Raw genomic sequence first — 21,931 nt, 5'->3', positions numbered from 1 at the left:
TTGCCATAGTTTTATGTTACCTTTGCCCTTTCCCAGACGTTTAATCCCAAGGACAATTTGACAGTGTCGAGGGTGTGCTCGGAGGGAACAGTGACAGCGCTAGACTCACAAAGGCTTAAGTGAAGCTGCCAGCTGAGGGGGGAAAAAAGACAATCTAGAATTACGGCTTGAATAGCCAATCACACTGCTTGCCTTGTGGACAGATAGAACTGACAGGCATTTGGGAAAACAGGAACCTCTGTGGTTTACAACAAGGAGAAATTAATATTTGGAATAGGCTTACAATGTACGTTGAGTGCTTGTGTGCATGTGTGTGTGTCTGTGTGTGTGTCTGTGTGTGTGTGTTATAGAGAGAGAGGGAATCGAGCAGCTGAGAGTCAGGAGGAGTTGGCAGGGCAGTCTAAGCTTCACATTACACCCAGGATTACATTTTCAGTCTTTGATTTTTCCCTAAGCTTACTAAACTTAGCTACCAGCGAGCCCAATTACACAGTGGCTGGCAACGGGCAGCCATTGCCCCGGGTCAGACTCCATCAGTTTTCAGAGAGGATACCTTTACACTCGCCCAGAGTCCAGCAGATTGCCTGTCCAACTGAGACAGAAAGCCTGGAGGTGCTGTGGAGGGCCACTGCCAGGAGACAGTTGGCATATTTACATTCCAGGAGTGGCACTTCCATGAGGGGATCTCCACGTGTAGATATAGTCTAAAGAGCTAGCACTCACCAAATCAGTTGAAACCTGTTCTTTATTCCTGACTTTTTTCTTCTTTCTCTCTCTCTCTCTCTCTTGAAGCCATATCAAATTTTCCACAAAGCGCAGGTTATTCACATTAATGCCTGTTTGCGCTCTTGACAAAACCAGATATCCGTTGTTTGTCTCTGTCATTAGCTGGGAGATAATCTCACAGATAAGGCTGCAGTTTAAGGTGGCAGTTTTGGTGAAGTGGCAGCAACAATAGAGCACAGGGCATGATCGGTCGGGAACTGTGGGCGTGCTTGCACACACACACACACACACACACACACACACACACACACACACACTCATACACACTCACACACACACATACACACACACGCACACACTTGTTGAACTTTGAGACTTGGAGGGTTATCTGAGAGTCTCCCATGGTGCCGAATTCAAAACAGAGCCCTGCGCAAACTAAGCTAGATTATCAAAAACGATAAGGGAGCCTGACAGGCAGTAAAATTAACTGAACTTCACAAAGTGGAATCTGGTTTTGTCTGCTTCTCTTTCACTCTCTCTCTCTCTCTCTCTCTCTCTCTCTCTCTCTCTCTCTCTCTCTTTATATATATATATATATATATATATATATATATATATATATATATATATATATATATATATATATCACCTCATATCACAAATATTTCTTATGGTTCTTTCATATCACTTTTCTTTCCCCAGTGGGCCAGTATTGTGCTTGAAATAAGTTTCATTCTCTCGTCTATTTTTTTTCCACACTCTATTTTTTCATTTTCATCTGAAGAGCAGAGTATCTGTGGCCTTTCTCAGAGAACTGAGGGCCAAGACGCTTCTGAGAAAATCAATTTTTTTTTTTTTTTTTTTTTTTACAGGAAAACAGCAAAGAAGGCTGTGGTTTTAATTAGTCATTTAGTGTTTATTTGCACGGCCATGAAAGACTGTCAGTAAATATGTGTTTGTGTTATGAAACACCTTTGCCTCTACTAGGCTCGAGCTGCTGTGCATCTCAAAACAAAAGACAAACTGTTTGAAGACTTGCAACGAACAGACTGTATTAGTCACAACTCTTGTCTTCTGAGTACGCCAACCCCCTCTCTGACACACACACACACACACACACACACACACACACACACACACACACACACACACACACACACACACACACACACACACACACACACACACAGACAGACAGACCCCCCCCCCTTTCTTTGTTGATTGTAACTGGGGCATCTATATTGCCACGTTTCTGTGCAGCTCACAATTAAAAATCTTTTTTCCCTCTCTCTCTCTCTCCCCCCCTTCTCTTCACCGCTGTCTTTCAAAGGCTGATGCGGAGCGCACATAATTATGCATATAAACATAGTGGCTTAATTATCTCTCACAACATCAGTGACAATGTAATTAACAAACATTGCAAGATCAATGAGAGAAACTGCGACCTTCAAAACATTTAACTCCTCGCACTGAGGCGCCCGCGCGGATTCCCTATCAGCAAAACTCCCCGGAATACTTTTCCCAGATAATTTAGATGTAGCACTGCGCCATGCAGTCGTAAGGACATGCACACGCAGGGACAGAAAACTACCAGACAAAAAGAAAGAAAGAAAGAAAGAAAAGAAGAAAATGAAAGCAATGACAAAGATGCTCTGTGGAACAGAGCGGACTCCAGTTTGTAATTATGCCCAGTGAAAGGTTACGGCTTCATCTGGGGCCTCGTGGGAACACATTTTTATTTACACTCTGCGGCAGACTGGTTTAAATGTGGTGCTCTGTGGGGGGAAAGACACATCCTCTGTTTGACAAAGGAGAGATAGAGGAAAAAAGAGAAACAAAAGAAAAACTTTTGCTGTTATTTAGTATATATAACTGTTATTTATTTGAACCACTTGACAACTAAATGGTCAGAATTAAAGTAGAAGCAAGTCTAAGTATGCACAGCCCAATATTTATCAAATAATAATTGTAACCATTGAATAATTTCTCATTTCTAATCAAATTAAGAAGCTGATAATCAGTAATGATTCCATGAAGCTATAGGCCTCAGTGTTCCTTTAAAGATGGTCCATATATAGAGGCCTCGTCTGCCTTCTTATCATCCTAGACACCTATGTCCCCCTCTCACTATCGCTATCTCTCTCTCTCTCTCTCTCTCTCTCTCTCTCTCTCTCTCTCTCTCTCTCTCTCAAGCGTAGGAAGTAGGGCTTGCACCGCGTCCATGGCCATGTTTGGTTGGCAAAAAGGAGATATAATGCCCATTTGTTATCACGCCGAGGGGGGAAAATGTGCCCTAATTGCCTCAAACGGAGACAAGGCCCCCGTGTCGCGTGTAGGAATTTGCCAGCATGAAGTGGATGAGATTAAGAGCCACTTCTTTTTATACTCTCCAGTGACAACAGAGAGAGACAGGGAGGTAGAGCGGCCAGAGAAGGAGAGAGAGAGGGACAAAGAGAGAGATAGAGAGTAAGAGAGAGAGTGAGAGTAGTGAGAGAGAAAGGTAGAGAAAGTGAGAGAAAGAGAAGGAGGGAGGGAGTGAGTGATAGATCAGGGAGACAGAGAGGAAGCGATGAACAGTAAAGTGAATAAGGAGATGAGAGAAAGGTAGACGTAGACAAACAGAGTGAGTGAAAGGGAGTAAAAGTGTATGAGGGAGAGAAAGCCAGAGAGAAAGAGAGAGAGATCGAGAGAGAGAGAGCACTGCCAGTCACATTGCACCTTTCCCCTCAAAGCTGTGGTTTCCCAGCCTCACGCTCAGCCTGCATCATTAAGAGCTCAGTGCGATAAGGGCTGGAGAAGGGGAAAAATCATTTACATGCTGTTTTAAAAGGTTATCTGCCACCAGGCCCCCACGTAATGTGTGCAGTTTAGGTCCAATCATTCTTCAGACATCGATAGTGTGTTTAAGGGCTACAGAGCTGAACCGTGCATGTCAGTGTGACTAGAGTGACTACCGCTACTCCTAGTATGATTACTACTGTGTGTGTACTGTCATTAGTGTTACTGTTTCCACCCCAGACATTTGCCAATTCCTAAAGGGAGATCCAAGGTCTAACAGGAGCCAAGGAGCAGGACCGGAGCACTCAATGCTTAACGTGTTTTTATTTGTGCAAACTGTAAACACGTTACACAGTAAACGTGTAAACAGTTTGCACAAATAAAAACAGGACTTCTGTGTCCTGTTCCGTGAGCACCAACCAGGCTGAAGCGCAAGTGACCCCCTTCTACTGATTTGCCAATTCCTGCCCGGTGCTAATATTACTATTATAACTGGTAATATTTCTATGGATACCGGCCATACAAATATTGTAACTTGTCACATTATCTCGCTCATTTCGTATTAATAGCATATATGGTTGTGATTATTATGTGAAATTTTCCAAACAAGGGGAATTTCAGTCAGGAGGAAAGTGGGAATTCCCGACTGTTAGTAAGAGCGCTGCACGAGTGGAATATGTCCAATTATGAAAACTCATGAGTGCCTTTGATATCTGTCCTTGGAAACTTTTCAGGGCTCGAGATTAAAGGCTTTTCCTTCACTTTAAAGCTGCCTGGAGTCACGTGACCCAAGATGACACGATCTACCATCTTAGCAGTTTATGACCTGGGCCTGGGTTCTATTATTGGCGTCATACTTTATCTCTCAAATGTAGTTCCCGCTATCTTTAGTTTGGAACTGTCACACCACCAGATACAACATACCACACACACATGTTCACGAAACAGAGCGACCTGAAATTCTTGTACACTCAGCCCCATGTATTACCTCGTATATTATTTCATTTCATAGTTCAGCACTTTTTGATGCAATTTACTTTTTTTTTCACTGAGCCACCCAGTCTCAATAAAAGAAAATAAAGACCGACTGTTGGTTCTAATAGAGCGATCTGTCTCAGACTTTTATTAGCAAACATTTGCTCATTCTACAATGTCATTTGCCTGATATCAGCTTTGCCATTGTGATACCACAGTGAAGGAGAGAATGCACACACACACACACACACACACACACACACACACACACACACACACACACAAGCCCTGAGGCCCTGTCTGAAACCTGTAAAAAGCAGCCGACGCAAAATGCTGTAGATTGAGCAAATGATACCATAGCCAACAAGCAGGTATTTCCTCCCGAATACCTGATCCATCTCTTTTCAATTTTTCATGCCCTTTCGATCCGTCAGATCCCCTTTCATACCGATGTGCCACGGCACAGTAGCGGGCTCTGATGCTGCGATGGAAATTTAGGGATTATTTTACATGCAAAAAGTAGGGGGTGGGGGGTTGAGGGGTGGGGTTTAAGTCGGGGCGGGAGAGCGACCGATTTAGCAATAACACCGAAATCTGAGACCAAAGGCGAAATATTTTCGTATTAATTACCACACGAGCGGCTAGTGTTACCTCTGGCCGGCTCGCGTGGCCCGGCGATGAAAAAGGCAATCAAATAAATGAAGAAAAAGTCTGGAGCTGCAGAGGCAGGGAGAGCAGAGCGGCAGGGCTGGGGTCCAGCCAACGCACGCAGGAGGGCCAAAAAGTCTCTGGAGCTTACTTGACACCCAAGTGAAGTTGTCATTTAGAGCATCGCACTGGCATTACAGGATCTCGTCTGACACAGAAACTGCCACAAGATGACATTTTTTGCATTCATCTGGATGAGTAAACATTTCAGGACGGTGTGTGCATGCGTGTATGTGTGTGTGTGTGTGTGTATAAGAGAGACAGAGTGAGAGTGTGTATGTGTGACTGAGTGTGCCTGAGGGGTTCTGCTCATCCTGCTCAAACACACACACACACACACACACACACACGCGCACACTTACTTGGTAAGAAGTGAAGTGTGTCTTAATAAGGCCTAGTTATGCAGTACTGTAATTTTTCCCCTGCTTTCAAACCAAATCATTTTTCCTGCCCCCTCTCTCTCTGACCCTTTGCACCAACCTGGATGAAAGTTAATGGGCCAGAATTAATCTCTACATAATGCAATTAAAGTATACATTTACTGCATTTCTCCATGTCCTTGGGGAGGACAGCCCATTTAATGGACTCTTTAAAAGAAAAAGGGAGAACTTTCAGAGCACAAATATGTGAGAATGACTTTAAAGAGCTGACACTCCAAAATGTCCAGCTTCACAGTCATTTTAAAAATGGATTTTAACCCACACTATATGCATGGGAGTTGCATATGACTATACGTATTTAATATATTTTCTGTGTGCTTGTTTTGCTATATTTATATTACTATATATCATAAATATGTAAATGTTTTGAAAATAAAGAATGGGAATGTAAAGAATGAAGAAGTAAATGTGGGAAGAGTATCTACTTTTCCATCACAGAGTAGATGAGCGCTTCATTACTGAAAAGCAGATTTATGAGAACGATAGAATGTAAAGTATGCGCGTGTGTTAATGTATGCATCAGTTGAGAGCGATCCACTTCGTGATCTCTAAGGAACAAATGAACTCACAGTGGCATATGTTTCCTTTCCTCCCCCTCTTTTCTCTCTCTTTTCTCCCTCTCTTCCTCTCTCCCTCTCCCCCTCTCTCCCTCTCCCCCTCCCACTTTCTCTCACTTTCTCTGTGTGCAGTAGGGGAGGCCTCGGCCCTCCGTGACTATGCAGCCAACACCATGAACGAGTTATTGAACATGTTCGGCTACGACGACCAGCAGGTGCGGGACGAGCTGGCCAAGAAGATCAGCTTCTCGAAGCAGAAAGCCCCTACCTCAGACCCCTCCTCCCTGAGCAGCGAGGAGGCCTCGCACCGCGCTCGCTTCTCCAAGTACGAGGAGTACATCCGCAAGCTGAAGGCCGGCGAGACGCTGCCCTGGACCACGCACTCGCCCAAGCCCGACGAGCTCAACCCCAAGCTGGCCCAGGAGAAGCCAGCAGCAGCGTCCGCCTCCCTGCTGACCCCATCGTCCAGCTGCCTCCCGGGCGCCGAGGCCCAGATGTACTCAGCGGGCATTGTAGACCCGAAGCAGACTCCGCTGGCGGCGGTGGCAGCAGCGACTGCCGGACAGCAGCAGACCCCCGGACCCGGGCACGTCCAGAGCACTGGCTCACGGGCCTCCAAGTACGACTTCTTCATCCAGAAGCTGAAGATGGGTGAGAGCCTGCGGCAGCAGAACGGCGCTGGCGGCAGCGGCGGCTACAAGCGGCCCTCCAAGTACGACATGGACAACATCAAATTTCTGCACCTGTTCAAGCCCGGCGAGGGCAGCCCCGACATGGGTGGCGCCATCGCCTACAAGACGGGCAAGGTGGGCCGTCCATCCAAGTACGACATCCGCAACATCCCCAAGCTCATCCCGGGCAAGGAGGGCCCACCACTTATGCCCAGCGTGCTCTCGGTCACGCCAGGCACTCCCGGCCCCCCACTCGTGCCCACGGCACCGGCCGCCTCGGTGGGCGGCGTTGGCCCCACGGGCCTCCCCGGAGACCAGACAGCTCACCTGGGCTTCAACACAGCCGACTACCTGAAGTCCAGCTTCTCCAAGACTGACTCCATCACCACTGGAACCATGTCCTCTGTCAAGTAATTATCTTCTTTTTTTATTATTATTATTTCCGCCGCTACAGTGTCATAATGTGAGACCATTAGGGACCATAAAGAAACTTTAATTATTGAGTGGAGTTGGGCAAGACCAATTGTCGCTCTCGCAGGATGTTAATACATTCATTGTACCGCGGTGCCACTGCAGAGGGTAAACACATTAATTGGCCAAATATTTTTACTCCCCTCCTGCTCTGTGCAAACTTGAGTTCCTAACTCATTTGCCGAACGTTCATTAATATTTTTCAGACGCATCATAGTTCTCGGCTCCTCTCTCTCTCTCTCTCTCTCGTTCTCTCGCTCGCTCTTTGCCCTCATGACAGTTTTTTGAGCTCTTTGTTTGCTATCTGGAATTTCCCAGAGTACAGCTAATTTCTCAGCGAGCCCTGCCACGCGTGCGTGTGAAATGGGGCTCGGTGGCAGTGGAGGATTCACTAAATGATAAGTTGTGGTGTGTGTGTGTGTGTGTGTGTGTGTGTGTGTGTGTGTGTGTGTGTGTGTGGCGGGGGCTGTTTACTCTGTGCGCACCGTGGCGGCTGATTTAGCGTCGGCATCGCAAAGTGACAGACTTCCTCTTTTAGCTGAGGTGTGACAATTCTCCGGTTAATTGCTTTTGAGCCCATGACTGAACCAGTGTCTCCTCGGTGTCAGAGGAGCCGCAGCAAGGCGAAGGCTGCCGCCGCCTGCACTTTAGAGGAAGTGAAGTTTGGCTTAATGAGAAGGCTGGCATCGTACCTGAGTACTACAGCTCTCCTCGTCTAATGGCCGTCCAGCGTCTTGTTTCCTGTCATCACATGTTTGGATGTCGATTGGAGACACTCATCCTCAAGGCTGTGGCCCAGTAAATCTCAGAGATCTCACAGTGTACCTTCCATGTCCATCCAGTGAGAAAGAGAGAGAGAGAGACAGAGAGAGACAGAGAGAGACAAAGAACAGGCCAGAGGAAGACAAACAGAGAGTGACAAAGGGAGAGATTTTGAGAGAAAAAGAGAGATGGAAAGAATTGAAGGTGAGAGAGAGAGTGAGACAGAGAGAGAGAGAGAGAGAGACAGAGAGAGAGAGAGAGAGAGAGAGAGAGAGAGATAGTCTGTCTGTCAGGGAGATGGCCTTAAGAGTCTGATTAACCCTGGGTCATCCCCCCCACACGGCGCCGCTCACGTTTGGCCAGCAGCATGTCAGCCCCCAGGGGGACTGACCCTTCTCCTCCCTGCTGCTGCTCGTCTGCCCCCCGTGACAGCCACGGCTCCCCTGTCACTGCCCCATGCTCCCAAGAGCCCAGACGGCTGCAGCATGCCGATCGCCACCGCCAAGGGGGCACGCTAACCAGCCACACCCATCCACACACCACCACCATCAGGGCCATCACTCAAAACGACCTGATAAGAGAGAGGAGGGGGGGGGGGGGGGGAGAAAAGAGCAATTTCTGGGCTTTTTACCTCCCACGCATGGCACTTAATCTGTGTATATGTGAGCACCCGCAACAAAAAACACAATCCCCATGAATGATTAATAGATCCCATGCCATTTTATATACCCCCCCATACCCCAGTCCCCCATTCCTGCTTGTTGTGGGGCCATGCATCAAAGTGCCCTCCTCTATTCGCTGCCATCCATTCCCGTGCGAAAAATATTGTTGCTTCGTCGGAAAATGTATATTGATAGCGTGAAGTTTTGCGATGGCCCATAAGTAAATACTGGTGTCAGTTTGTTTTTTATTAACGACGGCACTCTCCACCCCTCCGCCATTAATTCTCTCTTCTCTTTTGTTAGGAATGGGCTGCCACCAGAGAAGCCTGCCACCGAGGACGTCAACGTCTACCAGAAGTACATCGCCAGGTATGCAAATCCCGCCCGGGGGTCCTTTAGGAGAGAGCATTCCAGAAGCATTTTCTTTTCTGTCTTTTTTTTTTTTTTTTTAATTGAGGATATGTTTTATGCACTGGTGAAGGTACATGTCAGTTTGTTGAGGGAAATTGGTGTGTGCGTGGTCTATAAATTGTTTGAAACGAAAGGCCTTTTACAGCATGAAGGGAGAATTAGAGTATGGAACGCGCTGCGAGCGTCTTTCTCTCCACGGTGTGTGTGTAGTAGTGGCACTCGAAACCGTTCAGAAGTGTACCCCCGACGTAATTTTACGCAATCTCTCACGAGGGCCACACTCCCGTGTTAAATGTGCTTCTCGCGTGCCAAAAGTGCGCACTTCAGAAATGTCCAGGAGTTTTTGAGTCCCCCACCACTGCAACAACTTCTTAGTTTTGATTAGCTGCGCTGCTGAGAACACAAAGAGCTTAAATGATCTCAATGACAAACCAGCCTCAACCCCCCCACCCCTCCTCCACCACCACCACCACCACCACCACCACTTCCACTATACACACACACACACACACACACACACACACACACACACACACACACCACCCCAAGCCAGTCAGCCCCTTCAGACAAAGCCCTGGGCATGGATCTGAAGTATCAATGGACTGCGGTATCAGCCCCCGACCCTCCACTCTCTCTATTCACGGCCCAACCCCAGCATAAAGGTGATTATAATTTGTTTATTTATTCGGCTTAAAAGAAAGAAAAACACAATTTGAAAAAAAAGAAGGCAAAGTGGCTGCGCCGCTAATGATTACTTTCCCCAGCCGTAACATGAAGGCCACAAATCAAAGACCTGGCAATGACAGCCACACACACATACATACACACACACACACTCGTGCGCACACAAAAAACCCTCCTTGGACTGATTACATTTTGCAAGAAGATTTAATTAAGGAATTTTTAATGAGGCTTCGGCTGGCACTGCCAAGAACTGTTTTGATATTTGCACTGCATAATGCATAAAATTTGTCTAAACATCTCGGCGGTTGATGCGCAGGGAGGCAGTAGATAAGCCCAGATACAGTTTCAATTTCCGTGTTGGGGGGAAAGAGAGAAAGAGAGGAGAGGTTGGTGGAGGTAGTGATGCTGGGGGGGGGAGGACTCATAAAAAGGACAAATGTGGCTGAGTACATTTGGGGAGGGCGGTGAAGTGGGGGGGTCGGATGGAGGGGGGTTGATGGAATGAGTAGGTAGGGGAAGGTTCATCAGTGTCTTCTGCACTAATGAGCACACACTTATGCTAAAAACCCATCTTTATAAACTTGTCGACACCCACCCGTCTACACCCCAATCCCCAATTTGCAACCTCACCCCACCAAAACACAAAAAACACCCCCCCCCCCCTAAAAAAAAAAAAAACGGGAAAAAGTTCTTTGTTGTCGCCTGCCACCATAGTTTGATGTTTAAAAGCTCTCGCCCGGTAGTGTTTAGTAGCAGTTTTCCCCCCTTAAATGCTTTCATGCACCCACTACTGCTCTGCACTTTGATCAGCAGGGCCTCCATTGTAATGGGAGATGCACAGCAATCTCCGTATCGCAGCGATATTAATATTTAATCTGCCGCTGAATAGCAGTGGGCCATTAGCCCCCCGACGCGGCAAGTGGGAATTGTCCAGAGGCAAAGTGATACGGCTGGGTGATGAGCAGAGGGGTGGGCCTCAGTCCCAGGGGGTTTGGACGAGTGTGTACACGAGTGTGTGTGTGTGTGTGTGTGTGTGCATGTGTGTTGCTATGCAGGGGCTTAGAGGGACTGTACACATCTTATAGTGTTTGTGTTTCTGTGTGTGCGCGTGTGTGTGTGTGTGTTTTATTTCCGTGTGTGTAAGTGTGTGTGTGTGTGTGTGTGTGTGTGTGTGTGTGTGTGTGTGTGTGTGTGTATATTAGTGTTATACGCTGTACTGGAGCTTCCTTTCTTTCTTTAAGAAGCTGGGAAAATCAACAGAAGCTCCCACTACTCCCCGAGCCTTTTACTACACCAGCATCTTTTAAAAGGTAGTGGATTTGCCATTCAATTAGCCTAATGAAAAGTCCGTTCAGTGATCTGTTAACCGAAAAAGAACAAAATCAAACTATACAGGAAAAAATCAAGCCATGGGATAATCCCGGCTACAAGAGGGAATCAGCATGAACATCACACACACATACTCACACACACGAAAACAATCTATTACTTAGCCATTTCTTTTTTTTTTTCTCCCCCTCTGCCTTTTTCCCTCCCTGTCTATACAGAAGCAGATGGTGCTCTTGGCAGCGGCAGTGCAAATGTTTATTTGTGTTTTTAGCTGTAATTGGAGGTTTTTAACAGTCATCATCGTCAGGGTTATAATCAGCCGGCAAACACTTGGGAGATGTGCCTCTTTAAACTGCTGCCAATCTGGGGGAGCCCGGGCGAGCAAGCGAGCGAACGAGCGAGTCAGACAACGAGCGAAAGCGATGGGGATGTGTGTGTGAGAGTAGTGATTGGGGGGGTGGGGGGTGGAGGGGGGGTAGCATGAAGATACACTCAACGCTCTCTATTAGGCCTCACCTCTCTCTGATTGAAGCAGCCACTGTTAACCTGAAGAGCCAGGCATTGATTTGGCTGAGGCAGAAGCGCGGGGGGCCAAATGAATGAGTTATGTCAGGGGTTACAGTTTAATAAGAGTCTGCCAAGCAACTGCTTTTGAAAGGGAACGGAACTAATTTGGGCGAGATTGCCGTGACTAGGGTAGAATTTGTTATGGTATGGGTGTTACAGGTGTGAGCGCGGCGCAGACGCATACACATAGTTGTGTAGGTGTGTGACTGTTTTTTTTTTTTTTATTCCTTTATTTTTCACAAGAGGGAGGGAAAGTTTGCATGCCCCTAAATGTAGACGTCACTATCATTATCTTCATATTGAAGATTATTTATTTAACGACTACAAATTCAAAGTAGTCTGCTCTTGCTATATTACAATTTATATACAAAATTACTATCATTGAGGACTGACATTAGCTCTGTTGTACAGAATGTTTTTTGTGTTTGTTATTTTGTTGTATTCTGTTGCCATGGTGCTTGTTAAAGGCCCTTTTCCCTGCCCATCCCTGCAGGTTTTCTGGAAGTCAGCATTGCGGGCACGTGCACTGCGCCTACCAGTACCGGGAGCACTACCACTGCATGGACCCAGAGTGCAACTACCAGGTGAGTGTCCTCCATGTCCGGCAGCACTGTGCCCAGTCCAAGTCCCCAGGCATGGGCAGGAGCCCTGCTCAGCTCTGGGTCTGCGCTGAGGCTCCAGTACCGGCAGCCTCTCTCCTCCTCTCTTCTTGGCTCACATCACCCGTGATAAATGAGATCATGTCGGGCCGGTAATGCCGCAGTCTTAGCGGCCATGCTTCAGCACCCCTGAACACTTGTCTCTGCGCGCTTGCTAACACTACACGGGGCGAAAATTGGGCCGAGGTGTTTCGGCGCATACCTGGATGATGTGAAGACGTCTCCATAACTCATTGAGCACCCCTGCTGGAGTGGAGTGGGGGTGGGGGTGGGGGTGGTGGAAGGGGGGAAGACACAAAGAGAGAATGAGAGCGAGAAGAACTTTGAGCACTATTCCAAACAATCCTGTACTGTATTAACCTGTGATACCACGACACTGGAACGTATCATTATGGCGCCTGTAGACACACCCTTAGACCTGTCTAAAATGAACACTCAAGGTCGAGTGTGTGTGTGTGTGTGTGTGTGTGTGTGATAAAGAGAGAGAGAGAGAGAGAGAGAGAGAGAGAAAGAACATATGTGGCTCTGTTTGCCAAACAGGTTATGACTGCTGGCAGTGGGCCAGCCTATAGGACAGAAAGCCGATTTAGGGCACAGTTGGAGTCAGTTGGACAATTGGCCTTTTATTGTGGGCTAATTGTAAGTATGCTGGAAATATGGTTCCTATTCTTGGTGGATTTTTTCTCTCTCTCTGAAGACATCTGCTCAAGATCCGGGGCCACCTTTAATCCCCTTTCCCATTATTAATCTGCCCACAGTCCCTGGAGTGGGCATGTAAGGCCGGCGAAAAGAAGCATTAGGCAGATCACAACATGGAGCCGCTGTTTGCCCGCACATATGGTGTAAAAGAGCAGGCAAATACAGACAGATTTGTTGAAGAAGTCAAAAATCCTTACGAAAACCATGGCTGTGTGTGTGTGCTTTTGTGTGTGCGTGTCTGTGTCTGTGTGTGCTTGTGCATGCATGCTTGTGCGTAGATGTGTGTGTGTGTGTGTATGTGTGTATGTGTTCGTGTTTTCTCTCTGCCGCTCCTCCCGTGTCTGAGTGAAGGCCCCTCTCTCATCGTAATCTCCCACTTCAGTTTTCTAATCATATGATTACATTCGGAGGGGAAGACACGGGGAGAATATTGTCGAGTAAGTCGCAGCAGCTGTCACACAAAATCTGGACAATATTTACTCCTCTCTGTCTGTCTCTCTCTCTCCCTCAATCTCATTCTCCCTCAGTCTTTCCCTCTCTCTCTTATTCTCTCTCTCTCTCTATCTCTCGCTCTCTCACACACGCTTTTCACTCGGAGCTGATGTTCCAGGCACCAATCAATGTGAATGAATGGAACAAATGAGCTCACCATCTTTTTTTCTATTTTTTTTTTCTTTCTTTCTTTTTTTTTTTTGTTGCAATAGCTCCGCTGGGTTTTGTGGATGTGACATGTGTCCTCCAGTCACCTCCTTATTGACTTATTGAAGCTCACAGTGACATGAAACACGTGGACCCAGAGCCACAGATGCAGGGCCGGGTTTGAGGGGAGAGGAGTTGGAGTTGGAGTTGGGGGGGGGGGTCCAAGATCAGCAGGCTTTTGGAAGTGATAACTCATGAAACGTTACGTGACCCAGTCCCTGGAATATTATCCCGCGTTGCCAGGCTCTGCTCTGCACTTCTGCACAGTGTGGCACAGCGTTCGCAGGGCCCTCTCTCCTTTCATGGACTTGTGTTCATCATAGCCACTCTGGTGAGAATCCTAAAATAAGAGTCGCGGGTCCGCTCTACCTTTGAGGACACTCACCCTCTACATTCACACGACTAACATCGAGGAGGGGAATCTCCTTTTTACCCCCACAGATTCTGTTTGCTCTGTTTGGGCTGAGACGATGCTGACACATGCACACTTTCCCACAGAGCTGAGAAAAGGAACAAAATAAAAAAATAAAAAGAATGAGTAAACCGAACGATCAAACTTAAATTAAGAGATATTTATTCACTGCCGTTTGTTTGTTTATTTTTACTACTGCTTTAGAAGCGCTAGATCAGCCAGCACCTAGCCGGCAGTTGTGTGTTTATGTGCGAGTGTTTTTACTGTCTCTTTTAGACTCATTAGAGACTCATTAATCTCTTTTCAGCCATTCATTTCTCTTTTTTCCCCACTGCTGAGGCCTGTAGGAAGAAAAGGACATATTTAAGTCAGAATGAGCTCATTGATTTCAGCTCCTCCAGTTCCAGTTCCTGTAACATCAGCTTAAGGCCAATTACAGCAGATTTGGTTCCTCTGGGCTCTCCAGAGTGAGATTTTTCATCATTTATTCTTTCTTTCTTTCTTTCTTTCATTCTTTCTTTTCTCTCTTTCTGCTGCTGCTGCTTTGTGGTTGGTGAAGGGTTTTAATTTTGCGGCGGGTATCTTCTCTATATTCTCTCATTATTACAGTCTAACCCTGAACAGGGGGGGAAAAAACAAAGCTTAATGCTTTAATTAAAAGTGGAATCATATCTCAGCCTGGGAATTAAAAAGAGAAACATTTTTGGTCGACTTGTTTGTTTGTTTCCTTGTCTCTTTTTCCCCCTCTGCGCGTTTGCAGAACCAGCTGCATGGAACAGAATTTTTCAGAAGCCAAGATCATCAGGAACTGTGATCTTGCATGTCAAGTGATCCATCTTAATTAAAAGTGTGGAGGAAAATATAAAAATAATACAGATGAGGGCCTAGAATGTTTATGTGTGTGTATGTGTGTGTGTGTGTGTGTGTGTATGTTTTGTGGGTACATGTTGTATTGAGACTTTCTCTATACTCTATGCCCAACCCCCTATCAGTATTAAAGCACAGTCATCCAGACTGATTCAAATTCATTTTGGGTTGAATAACAGACCACTGAGAGAGTGTGAGAGATAAACAGAGAGAGAGAGAGAGAGAGAGAGAGTGTGAGAGATAAACAGAGAGAGAGAGAGAGGGAGAGAGAGTATGAAGTCACTAAAGAGAATAGGGACATCTCCTCTGGCTCTCCCACACTGTGTCTCCACATTGCTGCCAGTTGGCTCCTGTGGTCTGCAGCTGTTGCCAGAGTGTGAAAAAATCAACCCAAAAGAGAATGTGTTGATTGTTAACCCACACTGACACGGGGGGAAACACACACACGCACACGCACTTGTACATGTGAAACTCAACCTGTTGCTGTGTGTGTGTGTGTGTGTGTGTGTGTGTGTTTGGCAGAGGTTCACCAGTAAGCAGGACGTGATCAGGCACTACAACATGCACAAGAAGCGGGACAACTCCCTGCAGCACGGCTTCATGCGATTCAGCCCCCTTGATGACTGCAGCGTCTATTACCATGGCTGCCACCTCAATGGCAAGAGCACCCACTACCACTGCATGCAGGTTGGTATGCTATCACACACACACACAAACACACACACACACACACACACACACACACACACACTCTCTCCCTCTCACACAGACACATACTCATGTACCATCCTACCACTCCGCAGTACCACAATAGAGACACAAAGTCATATATTCCTCTACATCAGGGGTCTCCGCAATGCCAATCCCAGACTGGAACACACACACACACACACATCTATCCGATAGTAGGCTCAGTAAGCCAAGCCACAAGCCCCTCCACACACACGCACACTCACACACTCACATCCGTACCCTGCATCCGAGATGTAAGGGAAGGTTCCACAGTTGCTGTGTCACGGTGACGGTGCGTATGGGGGGGGGGGGGGGGGGGGGGGTAAACAAGTCCACTTCCTGTCTCTGTGCACTGATGCGTGCATTTCAAAGGCTGCGCACCAAGTGCAGAGGAGCACTCAGCATTTAATGCCTTTACGCATCCAATCTTTTGATCTTCACCACGACAAGACATATCGTATAAAAATAGTGCAAAAAGCCTGCTACGGTATATGCACATCTAGACGTATAACAAGTGTCTGTAAGATCATTTGAGATCTCTATATAAGATAAAGACCCATAAGACTTTCAACAAGAAAAAAAGTCCAAAAAGCAAAGATGTCTAAAGACCTTGGAAGATGTTTGACAGCAGAATCAGTGTGTGCTGCGCTTGAGGCATCGCAGCCCCTGGGTAGAGTGTGAGAGAGCGGGAACAGGGGGGGCGCATGATCGCCTGATGCCAGCCGCCAGGCACAGCAGAGCACTCAGCCTCCGAGAGACACCCTCCACTGGGGCCCTGCGCCTATAAAAGGAAAATACACTTCTTCCACTTTTTCCATTACCCCTAAATTACCATTTAAGAGCAGTTTTCATTCGTTTGACAAAACGTGTCATAATGTAAATAAAAGCAAAAATTAAAAGGACAGACAGAAAGCAGTGCCCTGCTCTTTCTGCTCTTGTCCCCTCTTCTTCCCTACCTCCCTCCGCTCCCTCTCATGCGCTCTCTCTCTCTCTCCTTAATTGGCATGGATAAAATTCAGTTAGTTGTTTATATAAACTTAACATTTTTCATCTTTTAGTACCAAGCAGCGAGTTGAAGATTATTTCCCCCACCAGATTTGTTTAATTCTTTCACATCTGCTTATTTTCAAGGTGTCATCACGCCGAGTGCTTTCTCACCGGTGTGCGAAAGCTGCTGCCACAGATGGCTTAAGATATATTCTTTTTTAACCCCCTCCTCCTCCCACCCCCCTCAACAGCATAATTGTTATGAGACATTTCAGCCCTTGTTTTAACGGCACTGAGATCCAACAGATGTTGGCATCCCCTCTTCCGTGATTTACTATGAAAGAAAAAAGAAAAAAAAAACACTCACCGGTGGCGGGTCATTTTTTTCATCGTTTGACTCAATATGGCCAAGTTGCCATGTTCGCACAGTTGAAAAATGCCAGGGGTTATATACAATTGCCAGTTTTAATTCAAACATTTTGTGTGCTTTATTTTCTCTCCCTGCCTTCTGCCCTTCAAGGCTGAGAGCTCTGTGTCAGGCCTGCAGGCTCAAGGAAGAGTTTAAACAAGAGAAAGTGACAGTCGCTCCTCCAGCCTTCTGGTGTACCACTGACTTGTATCTTCTCGGAAAGTTTAGACAGAGCTTATGATGCTTTAACACAGGATAAATATGCTAAAATGTTTTAGTTGAAATGGGGAGCATTTTCTACTTTTATTTACTCACTGCTTGTATGTTTGCTGAAAGAAAATAGTGCAATGTCTTATGTGTGGCCTGTAGATCTTTTTTTTTTTTTTTTTTACGAACCACCTTCTTAACCTCATTGCCCCTAAAACAGACATTTTGAGTTTCATGTTCATCATTTTATAGGTCACCTGAGTCTCATCTTGCTACACAGAGCTATTTTTGTGTCATTACTGTGATGTTGTTGACAAGCCCTTGCAGTCTGCAGTCTCCTTCAGCTTCCTGTACAGAACACACACACACACACTGACACACACACACACACACACAAACACACACACCAACACACACACACACACTCCTTGAGCTGTCTCATGGAAATACCTGACATTCAGACAAACAAACAAACAAATATAAAAATCATTCTGTGATGATGATCAAAGATGCTTAGTCGACTTGGACGGCTGAGTCACACAACCACACAAACCAATTGTACCTTGTCTTGTAGGTGGGCTGCAACAAGGTCTACACCAGCACCTCTGACGTGATGACCCATGAGAACTTCCACAAGAAGAATGCACAGCTGATCAACGATGGCTTCCAAAGGTTCCGTGCCACAGAGGACTGTGGAACAGTGTCCTGTCAGTTCTATGGCCAAAAGACCACTCATTTCCACTGCAGGTGAGCATTGCGCACACACACACACACACACACACACACACATACACACAGAGAGAGAGAGAGAGAGAGAGAGAGAGAGAGAGAGAGAGAGAGAGAGAGAGAGAGAGAGAGAGAGAGAGAGAGAGCATTTTATATCATACATCATATTATGTAAGGGATAATGTATAGAATGCCGGTCATTAATGGGAAAATAAGTCCCGACAGGGCAAACCGAAACCCCGACGCGCAGCGGAGGGTTCTTGTTCCGCCCTGAAGGGACTTATTTTCCCATTAATGACCGGCGTTCTATACATTATCCCGCTTATTATACGGCTACTTGCCAAAACGAAATAATAAAATCCCCACGATATGACTTTAGCCTACATAGCCTAGCCTATTTGTTACCGTTCATCGTGGCATTTGCTGAGAAACAAATAGTTCGCAACAACACACGCTGAACTTGAATCAAACATTCTTTAGAACACAGCTGATCAACTGTCTGCTATCACTTTTGAATGAAGTTCCTGTCCTTGCGTAGTGATATAAAAGAGGTATCAGAAACACAAAACCCGTTGCCATTGACAGCGGTAATTATATGTTTGCAGCGGTAATTACATGAAAATATTTTACCGTAGAACTTTGGGAAATCCCATTCAAGCCAATGGAGCGTTCTACTTGCCTTGTGAAGAGCCGTGTAATAAATATTTATATTATACCCAAATGACACAAATAGCATGAATATATTATACCATATGCTATGAGTAGAAATCACCAGCAGAAACCCAGACCATACTATCTGGTGCACAGGGCCTCTTGGTTTTGTGAGACTGTGAGGTTTTAAAAGTTGTGGGAAATCAAACCCAAATGTTTGGCTTAGGAGATCGTTTTTGATATTTCTGTAAACCCAACAAGACCTCTGTGGTCTTTTCAAAATAAACTGTTGGTTTTCAACAGCTAGTGTCCACTGACCAAGGACTCGCTGGTGTGATTGTATAACCTCTCGAGACTCACCGCACACCGATAGGAATTTTTAAAAAAGTATCTGTCGCACCCAACCACAATCAATCATTATCCATCCCTCCTTCGCCAGGCGTCCCGGCTGCACCTTCACCTTCAAGAACAAGTGTGACATCGAGAAGCACAAGAGTTATCACATCAAGGACGACGCCTACGCCAAGGACGGCTTCAAGAAATTCTACAAGTACGAGGAGTGCAAGTATGAGGGCTGCGTCTACAGCAAGGCCACCAACCACTTCCACTGCATCCGCTCGGGCTGCGGGTTCACCTTCACCTCCACCAGCCAGATGACCTCGCACAAGCGCAAGCACGAGCGCCGCCACATCCGCTCGGGCGGCATGCTGAGCCTGGGCGCCGCCTCGTCCGCCTTCCTGCTGCCCAAGGAGGAGCAAGAGGAGTCCAGCAACGACGACCTCATGGACTTCTCGGCCATCAGCAGCAAGAACTCCAGCCTGAGCGCCTCGCCGACGGCTCAGCAGCAGCAGGGGTCATCGGCGGTGGGAGGCGGCGGGCACTCGCTGATGGCGCCCACCACCACCTCCGCCGCGGTCTCGGGCGCCCTCTCGTGTGCCCTCTCGGGCGTGCTCTCGGCCGGCGGCCTGGTGAAGTCCACCGCCTCGCTGCCGCCGGCCAGCCGCATGTCCAGCCTGCTCTCGCAGGCACTGCCCAGCAACATGCCGGTGGCGCTGGCGCTGTCCAGCTCAGCACTGACCGGCGCCAACCCCTTCTTCCCGCTCATGCCGCGGCTGCCGATGCAGCTGCCGCCTTCGGCTGCCTCGGGGCTCATCGCTGCGGCCGCCGCCAGTTCTGGCGCGCACGCCCTGGTCAGCGACTCGCTCGCCCAGAGCTGCGCCACCATGGGTGTGGACGGCAGCAGCGGTGGTTGCGGAGCCTCCACCCCCACCTCCTCCTACACTACCGCCTCCATCATGGAGAAGATCTCGGCCAGCAAGGGCCTCATCTCACCCATGATGGCCCGACTGGCTGCAGCCGCCCTCAAGCCTGCAGGCAACCTGGACACAGGTGAGCAATAGACATGATACAGCACAGCCACACCACTCAGAACACACACACGCGTACACACACACACACACACACACACACACACACACACACACACACACACACACACACACACACACACACACACAGCACAGAATTCTGCACACCCATAATCTCATTGGGTGTTTCCTCAGGCAACAGTTGGAAAACACTCATTCATTCATCCACATGAGAGGGAGATAGAGATAGAGAGAGATCGTGAGAGAGATAGCAGCTGTATGTAAATTCACAAATGCCCCAGCAAATTGACCTGAACAAAGAGGCCGATGTATGCCGGACCTTCACAGAGCGTGACCAAAGCCACATCCTGCCCCACACAACCCTCCCCCCCCCCCCCCCCCACAATCCCCCATACTTCTCTACTCAACCGAGCTCAAACTGTATCTGCACACAGCATCAGAACTAGCACATCAAAGTAGTCAACTGTATCCACAAGACAAACACTGTTGGGCCAGACTAAGCAAAGGCGTGGTCTGTTACCTGGGGCTTGTTATTTTTGCGCCTGCCATTTCCTTGATAGACAAAATTCATTTATGAGTAAATTATTGCCGATGAGAGCACTGTTTGTAAAGCCATCTAATAGCATTCAGTGGAGGCTCGGCAAGCTTGTTTTTCCATCTGCAGCCTCTTATCTTGTGGTCATGGCAGTCTTTACGGCACAAAATGGAGGCTGAATAGGGTTACAGTCAGGAATTGAATGAGGAAACTATAGTTATATATGTTAGGTGCATTGATGACTGTAAGCAAGCAAAGCAAGCAAAAAAATACAGAAATAAAGGGGAAAGCATGAAATGACTGTGATGCAAGACCTACGTAATGACCTCGGAGATTTACGTCAAAAGGGTATTTCTGTGACTTTCTCTTTCTATTTTGCTCATATTTCTACTGACTCTACACACTCTCTCTTTCTCACTGCCTCTATCTCGAATAGGAGAAAATACATACAATGGTATTTATTGGTAATATTCGTCAACTACTTTCCTCTCCACTTTCTGTCAGTTATAATAAAGGCTATTTGAGATATACAGGCTACAACTAAAACACATACACAGAGTTGATTTTATCTTTGATAAACATGAAACATGGAGGAAGGAAAATAAAACAGTCAGTCATCACCTGTAAAACAGGTTCTAAACCTTTTATTAAGACGTCAGTGAGAGTGTTTTAGCTGATCTGTGTGTGTGTGTGTGTGTGTGTGTGTGTTTGGGAGGGGGGGGGGGGACGCTGGTAATGAGATCTTCCAGGGTGTGTGTTTGTGGAGGGGTGGGTTTAGTCGGCAGCAGGTGGGCTGCAGATTGAGCGGGGATAAGCAGGAGTCTGCAGCAGGGTAAAGGGAGGGGGGATTAGGACCCCGCTGGTATTTTTGGAGAAGGACAGGCCCTGGGAGAGCAGGGCAGCTGCTGAGGGACGGAGGGACAGAGGGAGGGAGGCACGGGGGCCCCAACCCAGCCACAGCCCACTCCAGCAGGTAGGGAGCGAGAGATGGAGCCGGGGCTGTGGAAGAGGCCGGGGTTGGGAGGTGGGTGCGCCTGGCGGGTGGGGAAACAGGCGTTGTGGGAGGCGGTGGAGGTGGATGGGAGGAGAGGGAGCGCAGATGGTGCGACTGCCGCACCACGCCTCATGTTTAATTTACCGGCCTCTGAGAACCCTCCTGCCTCTGCCATACACACCTTTCCACACACACACACACACACACACACACACACACACACAC

At 47.3% G+C, this 21,931-nt stretch overlaps 1 protein-coding gene across 13 annotated transcripts in view; it reads left to right on the top strand.

Annotated features, from left to right (window-relative positions):
* Window positions 1–21,931, top strand: part of casz1 (castor zinc finger 1) — a 185,011-nt gene that overhangs the window by 146,480 nt on the left and 16,600 nt on the right. For 9 of the 13 annotated variants that reach the window (XM_042097010.1, XM_042097009.1, XM_042097008.1 and 6 more), the window contains 7 exons: window positions 6,317–7,265; window positions 9,054–9,119; window positions 11,087–11,155; window positions 12,235–12,325; window positions 15,600–15,764; window positions 17,987–18,159; window positions 19,229–20,178. In XM_042097010.1, coding sequence (XP_041952944.1) covers window positions 6,317–7,265; window positions 9,054–9,119; window positions 11,087–11,155; window positions 12,235–12,325; window positions 15,600–15,764; window positions 17,987–18,159; window positions 19,229–20,178 — 2,463 coding nt within the window. The remainder of the gene's footprint in view (window positions 1–6,316; window positions 7,266–9,053; window positions 9,120–11,086; window positions 11,156–12,234; window positions 12,326–15,599; window positions 15,765–17,986; window positions 18,160–19,228; window positions 20,179–21,931) is intronic. The other 4 variants (XM_042097016.1, XM_042097021.1, XM_042097015.1 and 1 more) reach the window with 2 other exon arrangements.

The sequence above is a fragment of the Alosa sapidissima genome, chromosome 7 (genome assembly GCF_018492685.1).
Source record: "Alosa sapidissima isolate fAloSap1 chromosome 7, fAloSap1.pri, whole genome shotgun sequence".
Lineage (NCBI taxonomy): Eukaryota > Metazoa > Chordata > Actinopteri > Clupeiformes > Clupeidae > Alosa > Alosa sapidissima.
Note: the sequence above shows the minus strand (reverse complement) of the source record. Positions and strands in the feature narration are given on the sequence as shown.